Here is a 17,520-nt window from a genome sequence, read left to right as displayed (position 1 = left end):
AATTCCTGTGCTGGCTTCTCAAGGGTCTCAAAGTGATTTCCTTGTCAGACAAGCAGGAGGCAGAGAGGCTCATTAGTGTAATTATGTAATTTTGAGGATAAACGCAGGAAAATGGGAAATTGAAGGGCAGAACATGGAACAGAGCAATCCTCAGCATCACCTGTGCTTTATGTTCAGCACTGAACATTAACCTCAATCCCTCTGGAAACTGCTCAGGGATTACTCAGTGCTTTAAGTCCTGTGCAAGTCACAGGGAATTTGCAGACTGTCACTGGTTCTTTGCCTTTCAGGGCTGTAGAGAACTTTTACCTGCTTCTGATTTTAAATATTTCAACTGCACACCTGATTTCCAAGAGCCCAGCAGAGATGTAAAGCTGGAAAATCACTTACAGGACCTGGTTCACTGCCTGTTTATTCCCTTTGGTTGGAATAGCTGAAATGCTGTCAGGATAATTTAAAAATATCCCATATAAAAATACTTAAGATGATGATTAACTGTTAGAAATGAGATTGATACCACTTGATTGCTGTGTAACTTCAGATATTTAAAATTCCCCAGATTTGTGCATGCAAATGCTCAGCCCTGTAGCTCTATTAGGAGCAAACAGGATTTATTATGTGAGCTGTCAGCTTCTCTGATCTGTGCATTCACTCAAATACTCTTTGCAGGCAAGTGCAATTACACATGCAAAGTGCAGAGGAAAATGGATTAAACAGGTTTGGAACCTCTCAGGAAAAAAATTACCCCATGTACATTTTAAGCCACCCTTTTCACAGCAGCTGGAATAAATTCTATTTCTTTTAGACGTGTAAAATTCTATTTATTTTAGAAGTGTATTACAGTTGCCAAAAATCCACTCCAAAATGATTAGGGGCAGGGGATTATGATATATTGGTTTATATGTGATTTTGGGAGCTGAGGCATCTCTGAGTTCAAGGACAACACAACCGGGATCAGTTCAAGAAATTATAACTCCTTTATAAATAAATAAATAAATAAATAAATGAAGGAGCAACTCCTTTATGAAAAAAAAATATTTTTTTTGCTTAATTTTTTTTTTTCAAAGCCCTACAAAGATGTCCTGTCCAGCTGCAGCAAAGTTAATGGAAAGCCGGGCTGGAGAATTGCAATGAAAGGCAATGCGCAGCAGCACAGGGGTGAAGGCAGAGTGGGCTCAGCCTCTGACCCAGCACTGAATCGTTCATTCAGTGAAAGAATTTGAGCATTTTCCCAACCCAAAGAGCCCAAATCCATCAGTGGAGAGAGGCCAGGGATGGCTGAGCAGGGTGGTTGTGCAGGTAATGACCCGGGGACTGGGGTAATTAAAGCTTCATTAAAGCTTCACTCAGCTCTTCAGGAACTCTGATCCACTCCCTGTCCCTTCACTGATGCTCTGCTCATTAAACAGCACCATCATTAGCTCATTAACAGCTCAGAATGCAAATGAGAGCAACCAGAGGCGAGTTAATGTCCCTGTGGCTGTGAGGAGAGTTCAGAGCTGGGCTGGTAATTTTTTACAACTGCAATTATTAAAGTGGTTCTGTCGATGAAAGCAGCCCCAAAAAATGAAAATGAAAGCTAACAGGAATTAATATTGCACTGTTAAATAGTTAACAAATTGCTGTTCTGAAAGGTACAGCTCACAGTGCTGGTGGCTCTAATTTCCTGAACCAAAAGGTGCCCTTTTTTCTGTTTTAATACAGAAAAAAACCCCTTCATCAAGGCTGCACCACTCTGAAACACACGGACAGAGCCTGGGCAGAAAAACCTGGGGAAAACCTGGAATGATTCCCAATAATGAAAGAAAAATCAGTTACACAAATGAAAGCAGTGACGCACAAGGATGAGTGCCAGGGGCATTGTCCCCAGCTCTGCAGCCTCCCTGGGCCACAGGAGGAGCAGGAAAGAGGAATTCTGATGGTATCAATCTCATTTCTAACAGTTCATCATCATCTAAGTATTTTATATGGGGAGTGATGGGATATTTTTGAATTATCCTGACAGTATTTCAGCTATTTCAACCAAAGGGAATAAACCAGGTCCTGTAAGTGATTTTCCAGTTTTATTTCTCTGCTGGGTTCTTGGAAATCAGGTGTGCAATTGAATTGAAGTATTTAAAACCAGAAGTAGGTAAAATTCTCCCCACACCCCCCAGATCTGAGCAGTGCCCTTTTCCAGGCTGTTCAGCTACCTTTAAAAAATGGCTCCACTTTTACAAGTACCAGAGCAAAGGAGTTAATTAACAGGGCACTTAATCACATCTCCTGGCACCAATACATCAGCTACAGGTGTCATTTCCATTAACATCCTCCAATATTTATATTTTTCAGGACTCTGTGAAAGTGCTGCTAATGGAGTTGAGAAGAAGAGAGAATTTTCTTGCTGCAGTGAGTCTGTGTGATTAAATGCTCAGGCCCTGGTAACAAATGAATGCAACAACCTTTAAATCCTTTCCGTACAGGCAAATTAATGCATTTCTCACAATAATATTGCTGGGAATGCAGAAAGGCCAGTGCATCTTTGTGACTTTCTCTGCATGAGTCAGATTTACACCGCTGCACTGGGGAGGAAAAATGAGAAAAGGGCTGGGATGACAAGTGGATAAACACGTTAAAATAACACCACTTGCACGGTGCCATTTGTGTGCTGTCAGCACGCACATAATTCCAGAAATTACCGAGGATAAATCCATTCCAGGGGTTCTGGTGCTGCCTCTCCCCATTATTTTTGGAATTTTCATGGCAGAGCCACCCAGAGCAAAGTGCCAGCGCTGCTCCAGCCCTGCTGCCATCTCAGTTTGATGTCAGTGTTACAGTCCCATTGCCAAATCCCTCGTGCTAACAGTGCTTGAGCCTTAATTGCGCTTTTAATCATCAGCATTCCAGCGTGGCTGGGGAAGCTGATGGGAAATGCAGTGGGCAAAGGCAGCAGAGCAAATCCAACAGCACAGGGAGGGAAAGGAAGGCATTTTCTGGTTTGCAGAAATGTTAAATGTGTTTTTCAGCCCATGGTGGAGTGAGAGCCCTGGAAATATCAGCTTTGTGCTGCTGGATGCTCTGTGCTTACTGGAACTAATTATCTACAAATTTATCTGTTTACCTACAATCTAAAGGGCACAGGGCCATCAACTAAACTCAAGCACTAAAAATGAAAAAAAAAAAAAATGAGCTCTGGGCTCGGATTTTTGTGTAGCTGGCTGAGTTCTTTTAAAGCTCTGCATAGCAAATCTCCACCTCACACAAGAAACGTTCTGTGTTTGAAGAAGACAGATTTTTAACTTGATAATTACAACACTTGACTGCAAACAGCAAATCCATCCTATCCACAGGCTCTCTGAAGCCAGCATTTCAAGAGTCTCAAAGAAGTTGCTAAATCACTTCAGTCACCAAGGAAATAAAGGTGACACAGCTGGAGAAATAATGAACTGAAGCTGGGAGCTGGGATGTTGGTGCTGAGATGTCAGAGCTGCAATTCCTGTCTCAGTGCCTGATCTCCTGCAGCACAATTATTTTGAGGAAAGTCAAAATCAGGTTTGAAAACAGTCCACAGACAATAGAATGATTCTCACTACGGGTTTGTTACTGACACTTCCTCCTCCAGTCTTTTGGTGGCCGTGTAACTTCTGAGAAATGAAACTCTGCCTTCATAACTGAGCTGCCAGCTCCAATCACTTGGTTAGAACTGGGTAAAAATACATCTCCCTTCTTCAGATAAAGTTGTCTTTTTCTCACTGGAAAGCAATTTGTTCAGCAAAACTCTAAAAGCTTTTTCTAAATAATCCAAAGGTATGAAGCTGGTCTGGAGGCTGCCCAAAAAGAGGATGAAGGACAGAATCCAACCTGTGTCTGACACTGGGAATGGGTTTGCTTTTGTACCCAGCTAAATTCTGCACTCTACCCCCAGAAAATCAATTCCTGCTCTGGTTTAACTGCCACCCAGCCCAAACTGATACTGCAGGGGAAACTGGAGTGATAAATGGAGGTGGGTTTGACCTTTTCTCTGCAATCTGGCATTACAGAGATGGGCACCTCTGGCTCACCCACAGGGCTGGCTGTGCTGCATCCCCGAGCCCAGGTGGGAGCAGCATCCCTGCCTTTCCTGGGAGCCCTGGAACCCTGGGGCCTCTGTCCTGTGGGCTCTCAGAGCTTTGCTTTGCTGTCAGCCACAGCAAACCAGCAGGAATTCCTGCTGGGAATGCCCAGCCCTGCTGTGCTCCTTCCTCCCTTCCCTTGAGGGTTTTCCTGCCTGACATTTCCCTCTTCCAGTTCACCAAATGCCATCAGATTTGGCAATCTGGATTTGTCCCACACGCAGGGGAAGGGCTGGAATGCTCCTGGTGGCTCCCTGCAATCCTGATGTGCCTCACAGTGATTGAAAGGAAAGCTCCTTCCTCTCCACTGCACTGGGTGATGAGCAGATGAAATCTCTCCTGAGCCCTGTGAATTATCAGGAGCAACTCTGTGCCTTCTTGATAAATCAGATAAAACATCTACTTTGCAACCTTTAATTTAATCTGCAGACTGATACCATATTGCTCCAAGCTTTATATCTTAAAAAAAAAACAAAAAAAACATGAAAGATGGACAGGCTGTGCTAATGATATTTGACAGCTCTTTGTCCTCCAATAACGCATTTCCACAGAGCAGAGATTTCCTGGCTAACATTTGCTGGGGGTTCAGATGATGAATGACAGGCTGGGCTGCAGAATGACAGGGGTAAAGGTCTCCTGTCCCAGGTTTATCACCAGCCCAAGCCTCTCAAATCGAGCTCAGCAGCAGCTTTGTGGGTTGTTTTTGTGTATTTTCTTGTTTTGGTGGGGCACTTGTCAGCAAATCAATGGAACAGACTGGCAGGGAGGAGGTTTGGGTGGGATGTTGGGAAGAAATTCCTCCCTCCCAGGGTGAGGAGGTTGCCCAGAGGAGCCTGTGGTGGTTTTTATTCATTTACAGATATTTTATAGCTTTACCTGTTTGCCTGGCTTGGATTAGGGATGGAGCAGGTTGGATCTGAGCTGCTCAGAGCTGCATCCAGAGCCTGATCCAGCCCAGCCATTTCTCTCTCTCTATTGACATTTCCTCAGTCGGTGTGGGCTCAGAGCAAGAGATAACTCAGGGCTCTGTGTGCATTCCTGTTCTCACAGCCCTGGTGGGAGAGAAAAACCCAGACAAAAACACAAAAGCATGGCCTGAGCTCCCACACCCTGTGTGTCACCTCTGGGGATTCCAGTCGGTACATGGAAATGCAAATTTGCGTTTACTTAGAAATATATCTTCAACTGTACATCTGTCAAATTAACAAATAAATTGAGGAGTAAAATAAATTCTGCGGTTGATTTTCCTACTTGTGTAAAACCAAGTATTGTGACTACAATAAATGTGTCACTGGGACCAAAATTCTTCTACAATGAAGTCCATTTTGTTATTTTAGATAAAAACAGCCATTTTTAATATTTAGGTTTTAAGATAGTAATTTTTAATATTTAGATTTAACTGCACACGTGTTGCAGCAGCATTTTCTGCAAAGGAAAAGTCAGCTCTTATAAAAGCCATCCTGAGCATCTCCAACTGTGATTCCACTCCAAAATGTGATTCCACGACTCCTCAGGAGCTGAAACGAGCACACTGATTTGTTTTAGGCAGCACACACACAACAAACACCTGAGCACAAAACAGACCCCTACAAACAGAGACAAGCTTTAGGTTTAAACCTTTCCCAGGGGCTTTTGATCCCTGATATGTTCAACATTGGTGCTGGGAGACATTTTTGGAAGCAAACCAAAGCTCTTCTGGCTGAACTTTTAACAGCAGGATTAAAAACTGGAGGGGAAAAGTGCTTTCACAGCAGCAGTGGAACTGAATGTTTTATTATTTTCCCCCCAGTGTTAATAAAAAGCAATGTTGGAGTTACCAGCAGTCCTTGGCCATGTGTGCTGGGATTAATGATTTTCCTCTGAGTTGATTGTACCCAAAGGCAGCCAGTTTTATCTCATAAATAAATATATTTTGTGTACTGCAGGTTGTTGGTCAGAGGCCAGGCCTTACACAGGGGCTTGGTTAAATTCAGACAAATCCCAGATACCCAAGAGACAGCGGAAATTTAAACAGAATTTTAAAATCCCCAAAGCAGTGTGTTGTAAGTGTGGTGTGCACAACCCTGTTTGTTACAGAAAAGGCAGGAAAAGCACCCAAGTTTGATGATTTGATGGAATTCTGGACTGTGCTCGAAGGGTAAAACTTGGCAGACTCTAAAACTCCACTGAACGAGGTTTTTCCTCTCCTTGCTGGGTTGAGAAATCCACCAGGAATTTTTCCTTAAGGAATGGCTGGGAGCAGTCCTGGTCCAGCCTGGAGTCCAACACTGAGCACATCCTGATGTTCTCATTTTTATAATTTTTTTATTCCGCTTTTTATCAGCTGGATGGAAGTTCCCTTAATGCAGACCTGTTCCATCTCCTGCTGGGGGAATCCTCCTGGCTGTGTTTGGTGTTCTGTGCAGCCCCAAAGCAGCCAGAGTTTAATTAGAAAATAATTTGGTTTTCTGCATGACTCACACCATCTAAATAAAGACAAAGTTGGTTGTAAATAATTTCTGTCAGGCCTTATTATGCCTATATATATTCATATTTTTTTTCTCTCTCATGAATCAGGCTATTAGAATAACATTAGAGAAATTATCTGAACCACTGACTCATGCAAACCAAACTGCTCAGTTCTGTTGTTCCTACAGAAATGTGGCTTCAGTGTTCAGAATTCAGTCTCTTCTTGCCCTTGGATGTGATTTTATTACCACAAAATTATCAGTGCTTCAGATCCACACCATTTCCTGTAATTACTGAATAATTATCCACCACATTTGTATGGTGGAGTGTAAAGGGAGCTCGGGTCTGCTCTAAAAATTGGGGATTAATAAAGGTTCCACTGGAGATCATCCTGTGGGAAACATTTCTGTACCAGAGGTGCAGAATCACAAACCAGCCTTGCAAATCCCTGAAGTGCAGGAATTGATCCCATGGTGTTTGACAGAGGTTTTACCCAGCTCTAAAAATCTGGGAGCTCCTTGACAGCAGGCACCAAAATGAGCAGAATTTCACCTGTATTTACTGCTTTAACTGCTGCAGCCAAGTGAAAACCCAGCCATGGGTGACTGTGGGACTTGCAAAACAAAACCTGGATTGAAATTTTATTTTCAGATAAAATAAAGCTGAAAAGGTGATTCCATGAGGGATCCTCAGCTCAGTGCTCTGAGGTGATAGAACAGCACTTTGTGACACATTTCATCCCCAGGTGCCTACAAATGTCCCTCCCTTGGCAGCACAGGGAAGGACAATAAACTCTTGGCATTCTGAGCAGGATATTTACACATTGATCCTGCCAATGATTCATCAGGGGTGAACAGAGCACCAGGGCTTGGCTCATGGGCTTCTAGCACAGCTCTCTTGTTCAGGTAAAGGAAACATTATTAGAGATAACAGATTCTAATCCGCCAAAAATAAAAACTCCTTAGAACAGAATGCTGAACAGAGTAAGTGCCAACTCAGGAACAATTGCAGATCTTCATGACAGAAAGGTTATTAAAAAGCAAAACCAGGATGCTGTCAAATAATTCCAAGCAGCAGATGCACCATCTGCAAAGCCACTTCCACAATGACAACTCCAGAATAAAAAAAGTGTTTCCTGCATGTTCTGCTTTACACATATAAAAATACCAAATGATAGCTTGGCACAGGAGCTCTGCAAAATACAAAAATTCAGAGGCTGAGCTGAAAAATGTTGAGATGCAATGACTTGCAGGCACAATTGGCCAGAGCACAGGAGGAAATTGGACATTCCAGGTGCAAAAAAGCCCTCCCATTCTGTAGCAAGAACTAAGCCAACAGGAAAAATGTATCACAGCCATAAAGGGAGAGAAAATAAGGGGAAAATCGGATCTGTGGCACTGAGCAATCCTCCCTAAACACCAGCACTGTGTTTATGGCCAATCCCAATTTTAGGATCAAAGAGCAGCAAGCTCTCCACACCCTGCCATGGCAGGAGGGTTGGAAATAAAATACCATAAAATCATCTTTAAGGTCCCCTCCAACCCAAACCATCCCAAAACCCTTTTTTTTTCCCCACAACGAAGCCACATCACGCTGTGGCCTAGCTGGCAGTGGCAATGATGGGAAATCCCTGCAGAGCTGTGAAATGCCCAGCACAGCAGAGACCCTGGAACTGCCACCACCCAATTAAAGCTCCTTCACTGCCAGCAGCAGTGGCACTGCCAGCCTGGCACGGGCTGGCCCAGCACGGGCATTGCCAGGTCTCTGCTGCCATCTGCTGGGGGCTCCTCGTGTTGGGTCACACTGCAGCAGCTCCCCCTGGAAAATACACCCACCCCTCTCATGGACATGTTTTATGAAAAATGATTTTGACAGGATTTTTCCTCCTGAGAAGCTGGGAGGCCTCAGGAACAAAATGTGAACATTGATTATCTGCTGCTGTGGAATGCAACAGGTGCATCTGGGATTGGTCTCATGTGGTTGTTTCTAATTAATGGCCAAGCACAGTCCAGCTGTCTGGACTCTGGTCACTCACAAGATTTTATTGTGATTCCTTTCCTTTCTTTGCTAGCTCTCTGATGGAATCCTCTTTCTTTGCTGTAGTTTTAATGTAACGTTTTCTTTTAATATAATATACATAATAAAATAATAAATCAGCCTTCTGAAACATGGAGTCAAGATTCTCATCTCTTCCCTCAACCACCCACCCCTCTTTTGTGTTTTGTTTGGATATAAAGACAAATTCAGCCAATTAAGATATTTAAAAATTACATTCAGCTCCTCCTACTGATGGAGGAACAGATTATGGATTGATGCTGACACTGCAACAAAACCTATGAACAACTGTGACATCAATTTGTTACATAAATATGGATTTAGGAACTGTTCAGGAAAATTAGAAATTAAGACTCAGAACTGTGACTTGCAGCAGTTTTTGGGATTCCCAAATACAAAGCAGTAAATGAGTGAATATGGGGGCTCCAAAAGCTTTTCTTCAGTACCAAAGTGAGCTTTAAAGTAAATTAGAGTAAATTCCTGACACCTGAGCTGAGGGTGAAACACAGAGGATGGATTTAGGAGCTCTTAAAAACCTGAACAGCATCACTCCCTCATCATGTCCCCTGTATCACACACCTTTTATCCAACAGCCACTCCCAAATTCCCTCCTTCCATTTGTTTTAAACCTTTTCATGAGTGGAAAACAAAACCCAGAAAGTCCAATACATGCCTGGCTTTATTGCCTTAATAAACAATGCAGATATTCCAATACTGATGCTTTACCAGCAATGTGAAGTCAGTGTTTTCCTGATATATATAAATAAATAACTGCAATAACCAAAATAAGAAAGTTCTTATTAAATATACAGAACTTTACAGGAAGTATATAAAAAAAAAACCAACCAACAAAAAGAAAGGGATGGATTTTCTGTTCTCAAATATAATTGCAGCAATGTTATCAAAACATTAATAACCTAAGGAAAGGTTGGGTGTTGTGTTTAGAAAAGCTTTAACTGTCCTCAGCCTCCAGGTTTATGTTATTCCCAAACTTTGCATAGAGCTGGACTTTGAGGTCAGACAGCACGCTCTGGATGGACTCCACTCGGGATTCCAGCGCCTCAATTTCCTCCTGTAAACTCCTCTGAAAAAGAAAAAATAAACAAAAATCAGTTCTGCACAACAAACTGAGCCAGGTCTGTCAGCACACAGAACCAACAAAGAGCTGCCTCTCCTCCAACCCATCCCAGGTCTGGCTGCAGGATTTATTGCTGGAGGGATCAAATCCTAAACCCAACATGGACTGAGGCTGTGAAAGCTGCAGAGGATGCACAGATGCCACCCCAGTGGCCAGCACACAGCACAGCCCAGCAGCTCCCACAAACCTTGGCCTCCTCCAGCATCTCCTGAGTCTCCTCCAGGGAGTGACTGATGAAGACATCCCCGATCTGGTAGGGAATCAGGTGGGAGTCAGCATCATCCAGCAGCATGATGTCATCACAGGCATCCTCCAGGTTCTGCAGCTGCTTCTGTTTGCCAGGACACAGAAAGAAAATCCCTGTGAGAAACCTTTCAGTGGACACTGCACAGCTGGGTAAGGAAGCCAGACAGGCTGGATTTTGGGAACAAATCCCACCCACCACCAAGATACCACTTTCAGAGCTGGAATTCAGCAATTCAATCCAGCAGTCACTCCTAGTCAGCCCTCATTATCTGTCATTAACAGAATAATTAACTGTCTGGGCAACGGCAATACAGCAGATTTAAATGTCACTAATATCTGATATACTTTTACCATTCTCTACTCCCAAAGTATCAGAAACCTCCTATCAGATCCCAAGCATTACTTAAACTCACAGTAACTCATTGCTGCTAATTTTCCATGTTCCAGCTGAAAACCCAATGAAAAGTTCACGAGATCTGAAGCAAACATACCTTTTTCACTTCTATTTCTTCTTTCAGCTCTGTGATCCTGCTGGTGTTTCTTGCAAACTTGTTAATTTTCTGTTGATCTTCAAAGGTGACATTGACATCTTCTGCAGCCTGTGAGGAGGAGATGTCAAAATAATTATTTCAGTTCTTATATTAGCTTGAGTCTCCCTGCAAGGATACTCCTACAAAGTGATGGCAAACAATCTGCCAGCCATCACATTCTGCTTATGCTCAAAGTGCCTCTTCAAGGACACCACAAATACCCACATTTAGCTGGGTATATCCAATTAAAACATCCTAAAGGAAATCTCACGGCATCCTAAAGGAAAGGTTCCCTAGACACTGATGGCTGAACTGGACACCCTGCTCTGAGTTTTCTCTGCAGAGACACCATGAGCAGGAGCAGTTAGTGACATGCAGAGCAGAATGGCTTCACGCTGACAGGGAGGAGGATTAATTGGGATATTGGGCAGGAATTGTGCGCTGGGAGGGTGGTGAGAGGTGCCCAAGGCCAGGCTGGACACTGGGGCTGGGAGCAGCCGGGGACAGTGGAAGGTGTCCCTGCCATGGAAGGGATGGCATGATGGAATGAGACGAATTTTAAGTTCCTTTCCAACCCGAGCCATGATGATGACTCCATAATTAACTACTCTCTCAGAGAATACATTTCTCCTCACATCCACCCTGACCCTGTCCCTGTTTACATCGAGTCGCACCAACACGGGTTCCGCAAGGCCACCGACCCCGGGGGACAAGCGCTGGGCCAGGGCCCGATCCCGATATTGGGATATCCCGATATCCCAATATCCCATTATCCCAATATCCCGTTATCCCACCACCCCACCCCATGGATCCTATCCCATCCCAGAGCCCGATCCCAGGGCCCTCAGCTCCCAAGCGGCGGCCGCGCCGTTCCGGGCAGGGCTTGACCCGGCCGCCTCCGGTGCACAGCGGCTCGGGGAGCAGCGGAGGAGCTGAAAGCTCCTCAGGAGGGATGGAACCCCGCCGGGAAGGGACCAAGCCCTGTTCCAAAGGACCGAATCGCGCCGGGCCCGCTCCCTGCTCACCGCCTTCTTCATGGTGGCGGCCATGTTGGCGCTGCACCATCCATGAGGGGCTGAACCATCCGCCCGCCGCGCAGAGGAGGGGCACGGGTTTGGGAAAAAGAAGAAAAACGGGGAAAAACTCCAGGAAGCGGCCGAGACTCTGTGAAAATCGGGGATTATCGCTATTCGCAGGGCGGCGGGATGTCCCGAGCGGCCTCGGGACACGGAGTGGGTGTGAAGGCGCCCCCGCGGCGCTTGGTACGGCCCGGTGGGAGGGGCGGGGGCGGCTTCGGGGCGCTGGTCCGCCAGGGGGCGCCATGAGACGGGAATGGGCGGGATCCGTGGGATATCGGGATAATGGGATAGTGGGACATTTATTGGGATATCGGGATAGTGGGATATTTATTGGGATATCGGGATATTTATTGGGATATAGGGATATTTATTGGGATACTGGAATGGGATAATGGGATATTGGGATATTGGGATATTGGGATATTGGGATAATGGGATGGGATAATGGAATACTGGGATAATGGAATATTGGGATATTGGGATGGGATAACGGGATGGGATCCATGGGATATTGGGATGGGATAGGATAGGATATTGGAATGGAATGAGATATTGGGATGGGATCCATGGGATGGGTTAATGGGATGGGGTGGAATAATGGGATAATGGGATGGGATCAGTGGGATGGGTTAATGGGATGAGATGTGATAACAGGATGGGATCAGATAACAGGATATAATAACAGGATGGGATGGGATAAAGGGATGGGATGGGATACTCATTTCTATAATATTGCCTGAAATAAATTTATTTTTGGGTTTTGGGATTTTTTTTCCAGTTCCAAATAGCTGCTCATTTCAAAACTCCTGTTCCAAAGCAGTAGGAAAGGCAGACTAATAAAAGATATTTTGAGTGGCCCTCAGGCTGATGTTACATTTTATTTTGGTGCATCATCATCATCATCACAGTGCCTGGTTTCCCACTGAGGGAAGAAGTTCTTCACCAAATTTCTCCCAGAGAACCACATTATTATTAACTTCTATAAAAACATAATCCCAGCTCTAAACCTCTCTTTTCCTCAGAAAAGAAACTCTCATCCCCCTGGCCATCCTCGTGCTCTTCCCGAAGGATCCTGCTAGGAAAGGGCACAGCCTGAGCCGTGGTTATTTCCCTGGCTGCACTAACTGCACAGTACCCAGAGCCAGGGCAATTTCCCTCAAGAGAAAAGGAGTGGATTTCACAAGAATTCGATGACTCCAAGGCTTTGAAAAGCAATCCTTTTTTCTCCCACATGCTCGGGCAAGCTCTGTGGGGTGAGCCCTGCCAAGAGTAACTCACTGCAGAGCTCTCTTATGTAAATAAAAGTGAAAACAGCTCAGGAGAGCAGGCAGCCAGCGTGGAGCGAGAGGAACCCGCTGAACCCAGCGCCCTCGCTCCTCTCCCGCTTGCACAAAGGACTTGCTCCTTCTTGCTCTGCTCCCCGGGCTCCTGCTTGGCTTCCCTTGCTGGGATCCCTTCCACGCCCTGCCCTCGTCCCACGGCTCCTCTGCGGCTCTTGGCAATTTTCTCCTTCCCTGCTGGAGCCTTGTGCAGCCCAGCTCAGCGGGGAAGAGCATTGCCATGCTTTGCTGCCTCGGGGAGACCTCTGGATTCCCAAACTCTTCTCCCCTTTCCCTAGAGTTCCGCAGGCTTTTGGAGTTCCCAAACTCTTCTCCTTTTCCCTGGATCCCCATAGACCTTTGGATTCCCAAACTCTTCTCCTTTTCCCTGGATCCCCATAGACCTTTGGATTCCCAAACTCTGGATTCCCAAACTCTTATCCCTTTCCCTGGATCCCCACAGACCTTTGGATTCCCAAACTCTGGATTCCCAAACTCTTCTCCCCTTTCCCTGGATCCCCACAGACCTTTGGAATTCCCAAACTCTTCTCCCTTTTCCCTGGATCCCCACAGACCTTTGGATTCCCAAACTCTGGATTCCCAAACTCTTCTCCCCTTTCCCTGGATCCCCACAGACCTTTGGATTCCCAAACTCTTCTCCCCTTTCCCTGGATCCCCACAGACCTTTGGATTCCCAAACTCTGGATTCCCAAACTCTTCTCCCTTTTCCCTGGATCCCCACAGACCTTTGGAATTCCCAAACTCTGGATTCCCAAACTCTTCTCCCCTTTCCCTGTATCCCCACAGACCTTTGGATTCCCAAACTCTGGATTCCCAAACTCTCCTCCCTCTCCCTGTATCCCCACAGATCTTTGGAATTCCCAATCTCTGGATTCCCAAACTCTTCTCCCCTTTCCCTGGATCCCCACAGAGCTTTGGATTCCCAAACTCTTCTCCCGTTTCCTTGGAGCTCCACAGACCTTTGGGGTTCCCAAACTCTTATCCCTTTCCCTGGATCCCCACAGACCTTTGGATTCCCAAACTCTTCTCCCCTTTCCATTGAAGCCCCACAGATCTCTGGATTCCCAAACTCTTCTCCCTTTTCCCTGGATCCCCACAGACCTTTGGAATTCCCAAACTCTTCTCCCTTTTCCCTGGATCCCCACAGACCTTTGGATTCCCAAACTCTTCTCCCTTTTCCCTGGATCCCCACAGACCTTTGGAATTCCCAAACTCTTCTCCCCTTTCCCTGGATCCCCACAGACCTTTGGGGTTCCCAAACTCTGGATTCCCAAACTATTCTCCCCTTTCCCTGGAGCCCCACAGACCTTTGGAGTTCCCATACTCTGGATTCCCAAACTCTTATCCCTTTCCCTGGATCCCCACAGACCTTTGGAATTCCCAAACTCTGGATTCCCAAACTCTTATCCCTTTTCCCTGGATCCCCACAGACCTTTGGAATTCCCAAACTCTGGATTCCCAAACTCTTCTCCCCTTTCCCTGGAGCCCCACAGACCTTTGGAGTTCCCAAACTCTTCTCTCTTTGAGTTTTCTGTCATCTAATCATCCAGAAGGTGAGATAAGAGGAGTTTGGTGTTAAAAGCCAGTATTTGAGTGAAAATACTGAATAAAGGCTCTTTTTGCTTTCATTTCATGGTGAATGTGGGTAACTTGGAGATCTCAGTTTTCAAAGCCATATCAGTTTCTCTTCTGGAGAATGGGAATTACTGTACTTTCCCATCAATATTTACAAAGCTCAAAGATCCTTAGCAGGAAAGAGAATTAAAAGAATAAACAGGGAATTAAAAGTGTATAAACAAACACAAACAAACGCTGCAATAACAACCAGAGCTTGCAAGTTGCAATGCATTTGCCTTCCCCACATTGTGAAATACCTTCCTGTGATATTCTCCTCCTGTGGCACTTCAGCACTGTGTATTAATTTAGAAAACTCAGAGATTTCACAAAAATTTTAAGGCAAATTTAGCAAAAAGCTTTTCCCAACCAGGAGAAAGAGCAGAGGCCAGGAGACAGGAATTGTGTAATATGTCACAGAGCAAACCCCCTGGAAATGCAGGCATTGAGAGTGAAAATCCACTCCCAGCATAAGGCTGTTCCCACTGAGGAGTTATTTTGGTGATATTTGATGTGTTTGAAGTAAACTGCATGAAAATCACTCAGGTCACTTTCCATGAGCTCCAAGGGTTTGATTTGGGAGTTCAGGATTGTTTTTAATGAGCTTCCCAAGCACACCTCAGCCCCTCAAATCCAGGGCAGGAGCTCTGAGTTTGATGGGATTTCCAACTTTTATTCAAATATGTTACAATTGTTTCCCAAAAAATATGACCAGAAATTGACTCAGCTCAGAAAGCATCTCTAAAACTTGGACTAATTCAATATTTAGTGGTGAAAAAATCTGAGCCAGCTGTGTGTATCTGCTCAGCAGATCTCCCACAGAAGCATCCCACTGGCACATGGCTTTCCAAGGAATATTCTCTCCTGACATGCAAGAGAGCAGAAATCAAACCAGGAGCAAGAGAGAAGCACAGAAAAATCAGCTCTTTAGTTTTGATCTTCTGCTGTTTCTTGATCTTTGAGTCTGACCCAAAAATCCTCCTTGCCATAGTGGAGAAGTGAAGAGGGATTTAATTTGCTGCTGTCATTTGCTGTTATATTGGAAAATATTGGGAAGTCTTGTGGATGGATACCTATGGGATGGTGGTGACACCTTCACAGTTCAGGTGCCTCAGTGGAGGGAGACACCCAAAATTCAGCTCAAGAGCACTGAGCTGGTCCAGCTTTTCTCTAGGAACTGATGCCTTGAGAGGCTGAGCTGGAGCAGGACTGGATGGAGCTAAGGAATAAAGCAGAGATTTATCCAAAGGATCTCCTCCATGGATGCACCTTGGGCAGCACCAGAGCCCAGCCAGGGCTGCACCCAAGATGAACCAAAATGGCCCCAAAATGCACGAGGGGCACGGGCTCTGTCCCTGGGATCAGTTCTGCTCCATTTGCACCTTGCAGTTCATTGTCCCATCCCAGCTTTAGCCCAGGCAGTCCCACTCTGCTTGTTTTTCTCTCTCCAGCCCACGGGGTTTGTGCTCTGGGCTGAGATTTGGGTCATTTGTCCTTGGTGCCCAGCTGGGGCAGGAATTGTTTTGTCTCCCTGCTCTGTGCACAGAGCTCAGCAACACTGAATGTGAAGCTCAGAACAGAATCTGAAAAATATAAAAGCTGAAACCTGAGGCACCAATATAACTCCTGATGTGTTCTAAATGTCACAACTGAAAATTAAAGCTTGGGTTTGAGTCTTAAAAAATGAGGGAAGAAGGGGAGGCTGCAAACACCCCTGGACCGGCACCTGAGCAGGAACTGAGGAATGATTTTCTGTCCCGGCTCCCAGCACACCAAATTCCCTGCCAGGGACTTCCATCTGAGCCACGGGAGTGAAGCACAACCCTTTCCATTCTGTCATTCAAAAACAGCTTCAGAGAGAGAGGATTTCACATTAACAGGGTGGTTTCCTCCCCGTAGCTGTGAAGAACACGGAAAAATTGACCTGTGCCCAGTTTAGTCTTGACTTGCCTGTTGCAGAGTCTTCAAAGGCATCGTTTCACAGGCACGAAGCTGTGACCCTTCAAATGAGTTCATTCTCATTCCTTAAATAGGCAGAGGGCACAAATTGTCTCTTCTGGTCTGGTTTCTCAGAACTCATCATGAATGGAGCCTGAGCTGCCTCCAAGGACAGGGAGATGTGTTTCAGGAGCACGGCTTCAAAGCAAACAAATCACAGAATGTGATTGTGGTGTTCCCCCCAAAAAAATACAAACCTTTGAACCAACTTTAACTTTAAAGCCTGCCTGGGAAGTGCTCTGGCCCTGTGGCCCACAGAGGATGATCCCATTGCAGAAAATCACTTGGGAAGGATGTACAGAACTCCCAGAAAGATTCTGCAGTGTATTTCCTTTCCTTTTGTACATTTTCTCTCTGCTGATCTCTGCTGCCTTGGTCTTTGCATTGTTATTAATTTGACTTTGAGACGTGTTTATTTATGTGTCAAATCCACCTCCTGATCGTGCTCTGTCCAACACACCCAGGGTGTCTGCACACTCTGCTTCTGCCAAATCCTCACATGAAGGGGATCAGAGCTGAGTCACAAAAGGCATTGGGAAAGAAGGGAAAGGTAGCGTGGGGTGCAAGAAAATCAATTCCCCATTGCAGCCAAGCTGTCTTTCCTGGAAATCCTCTGGATTACAGGTAGCTCTGTCTTGCAGCAGGATCCAAATTCTCCTCTTCTCTTCTCTTCTCTTCTCTTCTCTTCTCTTCTCTTCTCTTCTCTTCTCTTCTCTTCTCTTCTCTTCTCTTCTCTTCTCTTCTCTTCTCTTCTCTTCTCTTCTCTTCTCTTCTCTTCTCTTCTCTTCTCTTCTCTTCTCTTCTCTTCTCTTCCTCTTCCCTTCCTTCCCTTCTCCTTCCCTTCCCTTCCTCTTCCCTTCCCTTCCTTCCTTCTTCCTTCCTTCCTTCCTTCCTTCCTTCCTTCCTTCCTTCCCTCCCTTTCCTTCTTCCTCCCCTTCTCTCCTTTACCTGTTCTTGCTCCTCTCAGCCTCAAACATTCTG

General features: G+C 45.4%; 1 protein-coding gene across 1 annotated transcript; it reads right to left on the bottom strand.

Moving 5' to 3' along the window:
* Positions 1–9,255: 9,255 nt before the first annotated feature.
* On the bottom strand, positions 9,256–11,766 carry PFDN4 (prefoldin subunit 4). The gene is made up of 4 exons (XM_064729932.1): positions 11,534–11,766; positions 10,470–10,577; positions 9,920–10,063; positions 9,256–9,678 (listed from the first exon to the last, which is right to left on the bottom strand). The coding sequence occupies exons 1-4, from the start codon at positions 11,555–11,557 to the stop codon at positions 9,547–9,549; spliced, it is 408 nt and encodes a 135-aa protein (XP_064586002.1). The 5' UTR covers positions 11,558–11,766; the 3' UTR covers positions 9,256–9,546.
* Positions 11,767–17,520: the final 5,754 nt, after the last annotated feature.

Source organism: Zonotrichia leucophrys, chromosome 20, assembly GCF_028769735.1.
Source record: "Zonotrichia leucophrys gambelii isolate GWCS_2022_RI chromosome 20, RI_Zleu_2.0, whole genome shotgun sequence".
NCBI lineage: Eukaryota > Metazoa > Chordata > Aves > Passeriformes > Passerellidae > Zonotrichia > Zonotrichia leucophrys.
Note: the sequence above shows the minus strand (reverse complement) of the source record. Positions and strands in the feature narration are given on the sequence as shown.

Coding starts and splice junctions, on each gene's coding strand:
- PFDN4 (XM_064729932.1), bottom strand. CDS start 11,557: ATGGCCGCCACCATGAAGAAGGCG. Junction 10,578..11,533: donor CCGCCACCATGAAGAAGGCG/GTGAGCAGGGAG, acceptor TCCTCCTCACAG/GCTGCAGAAGATGTCAATGT. Junction 10,064..10,469: donor AAGAAATAGAAGTGAAAAAG/GTATGTTTGCTT, acceptor CCTGGCAAACAG/AAGCAGCTGCAGAACCTGGA.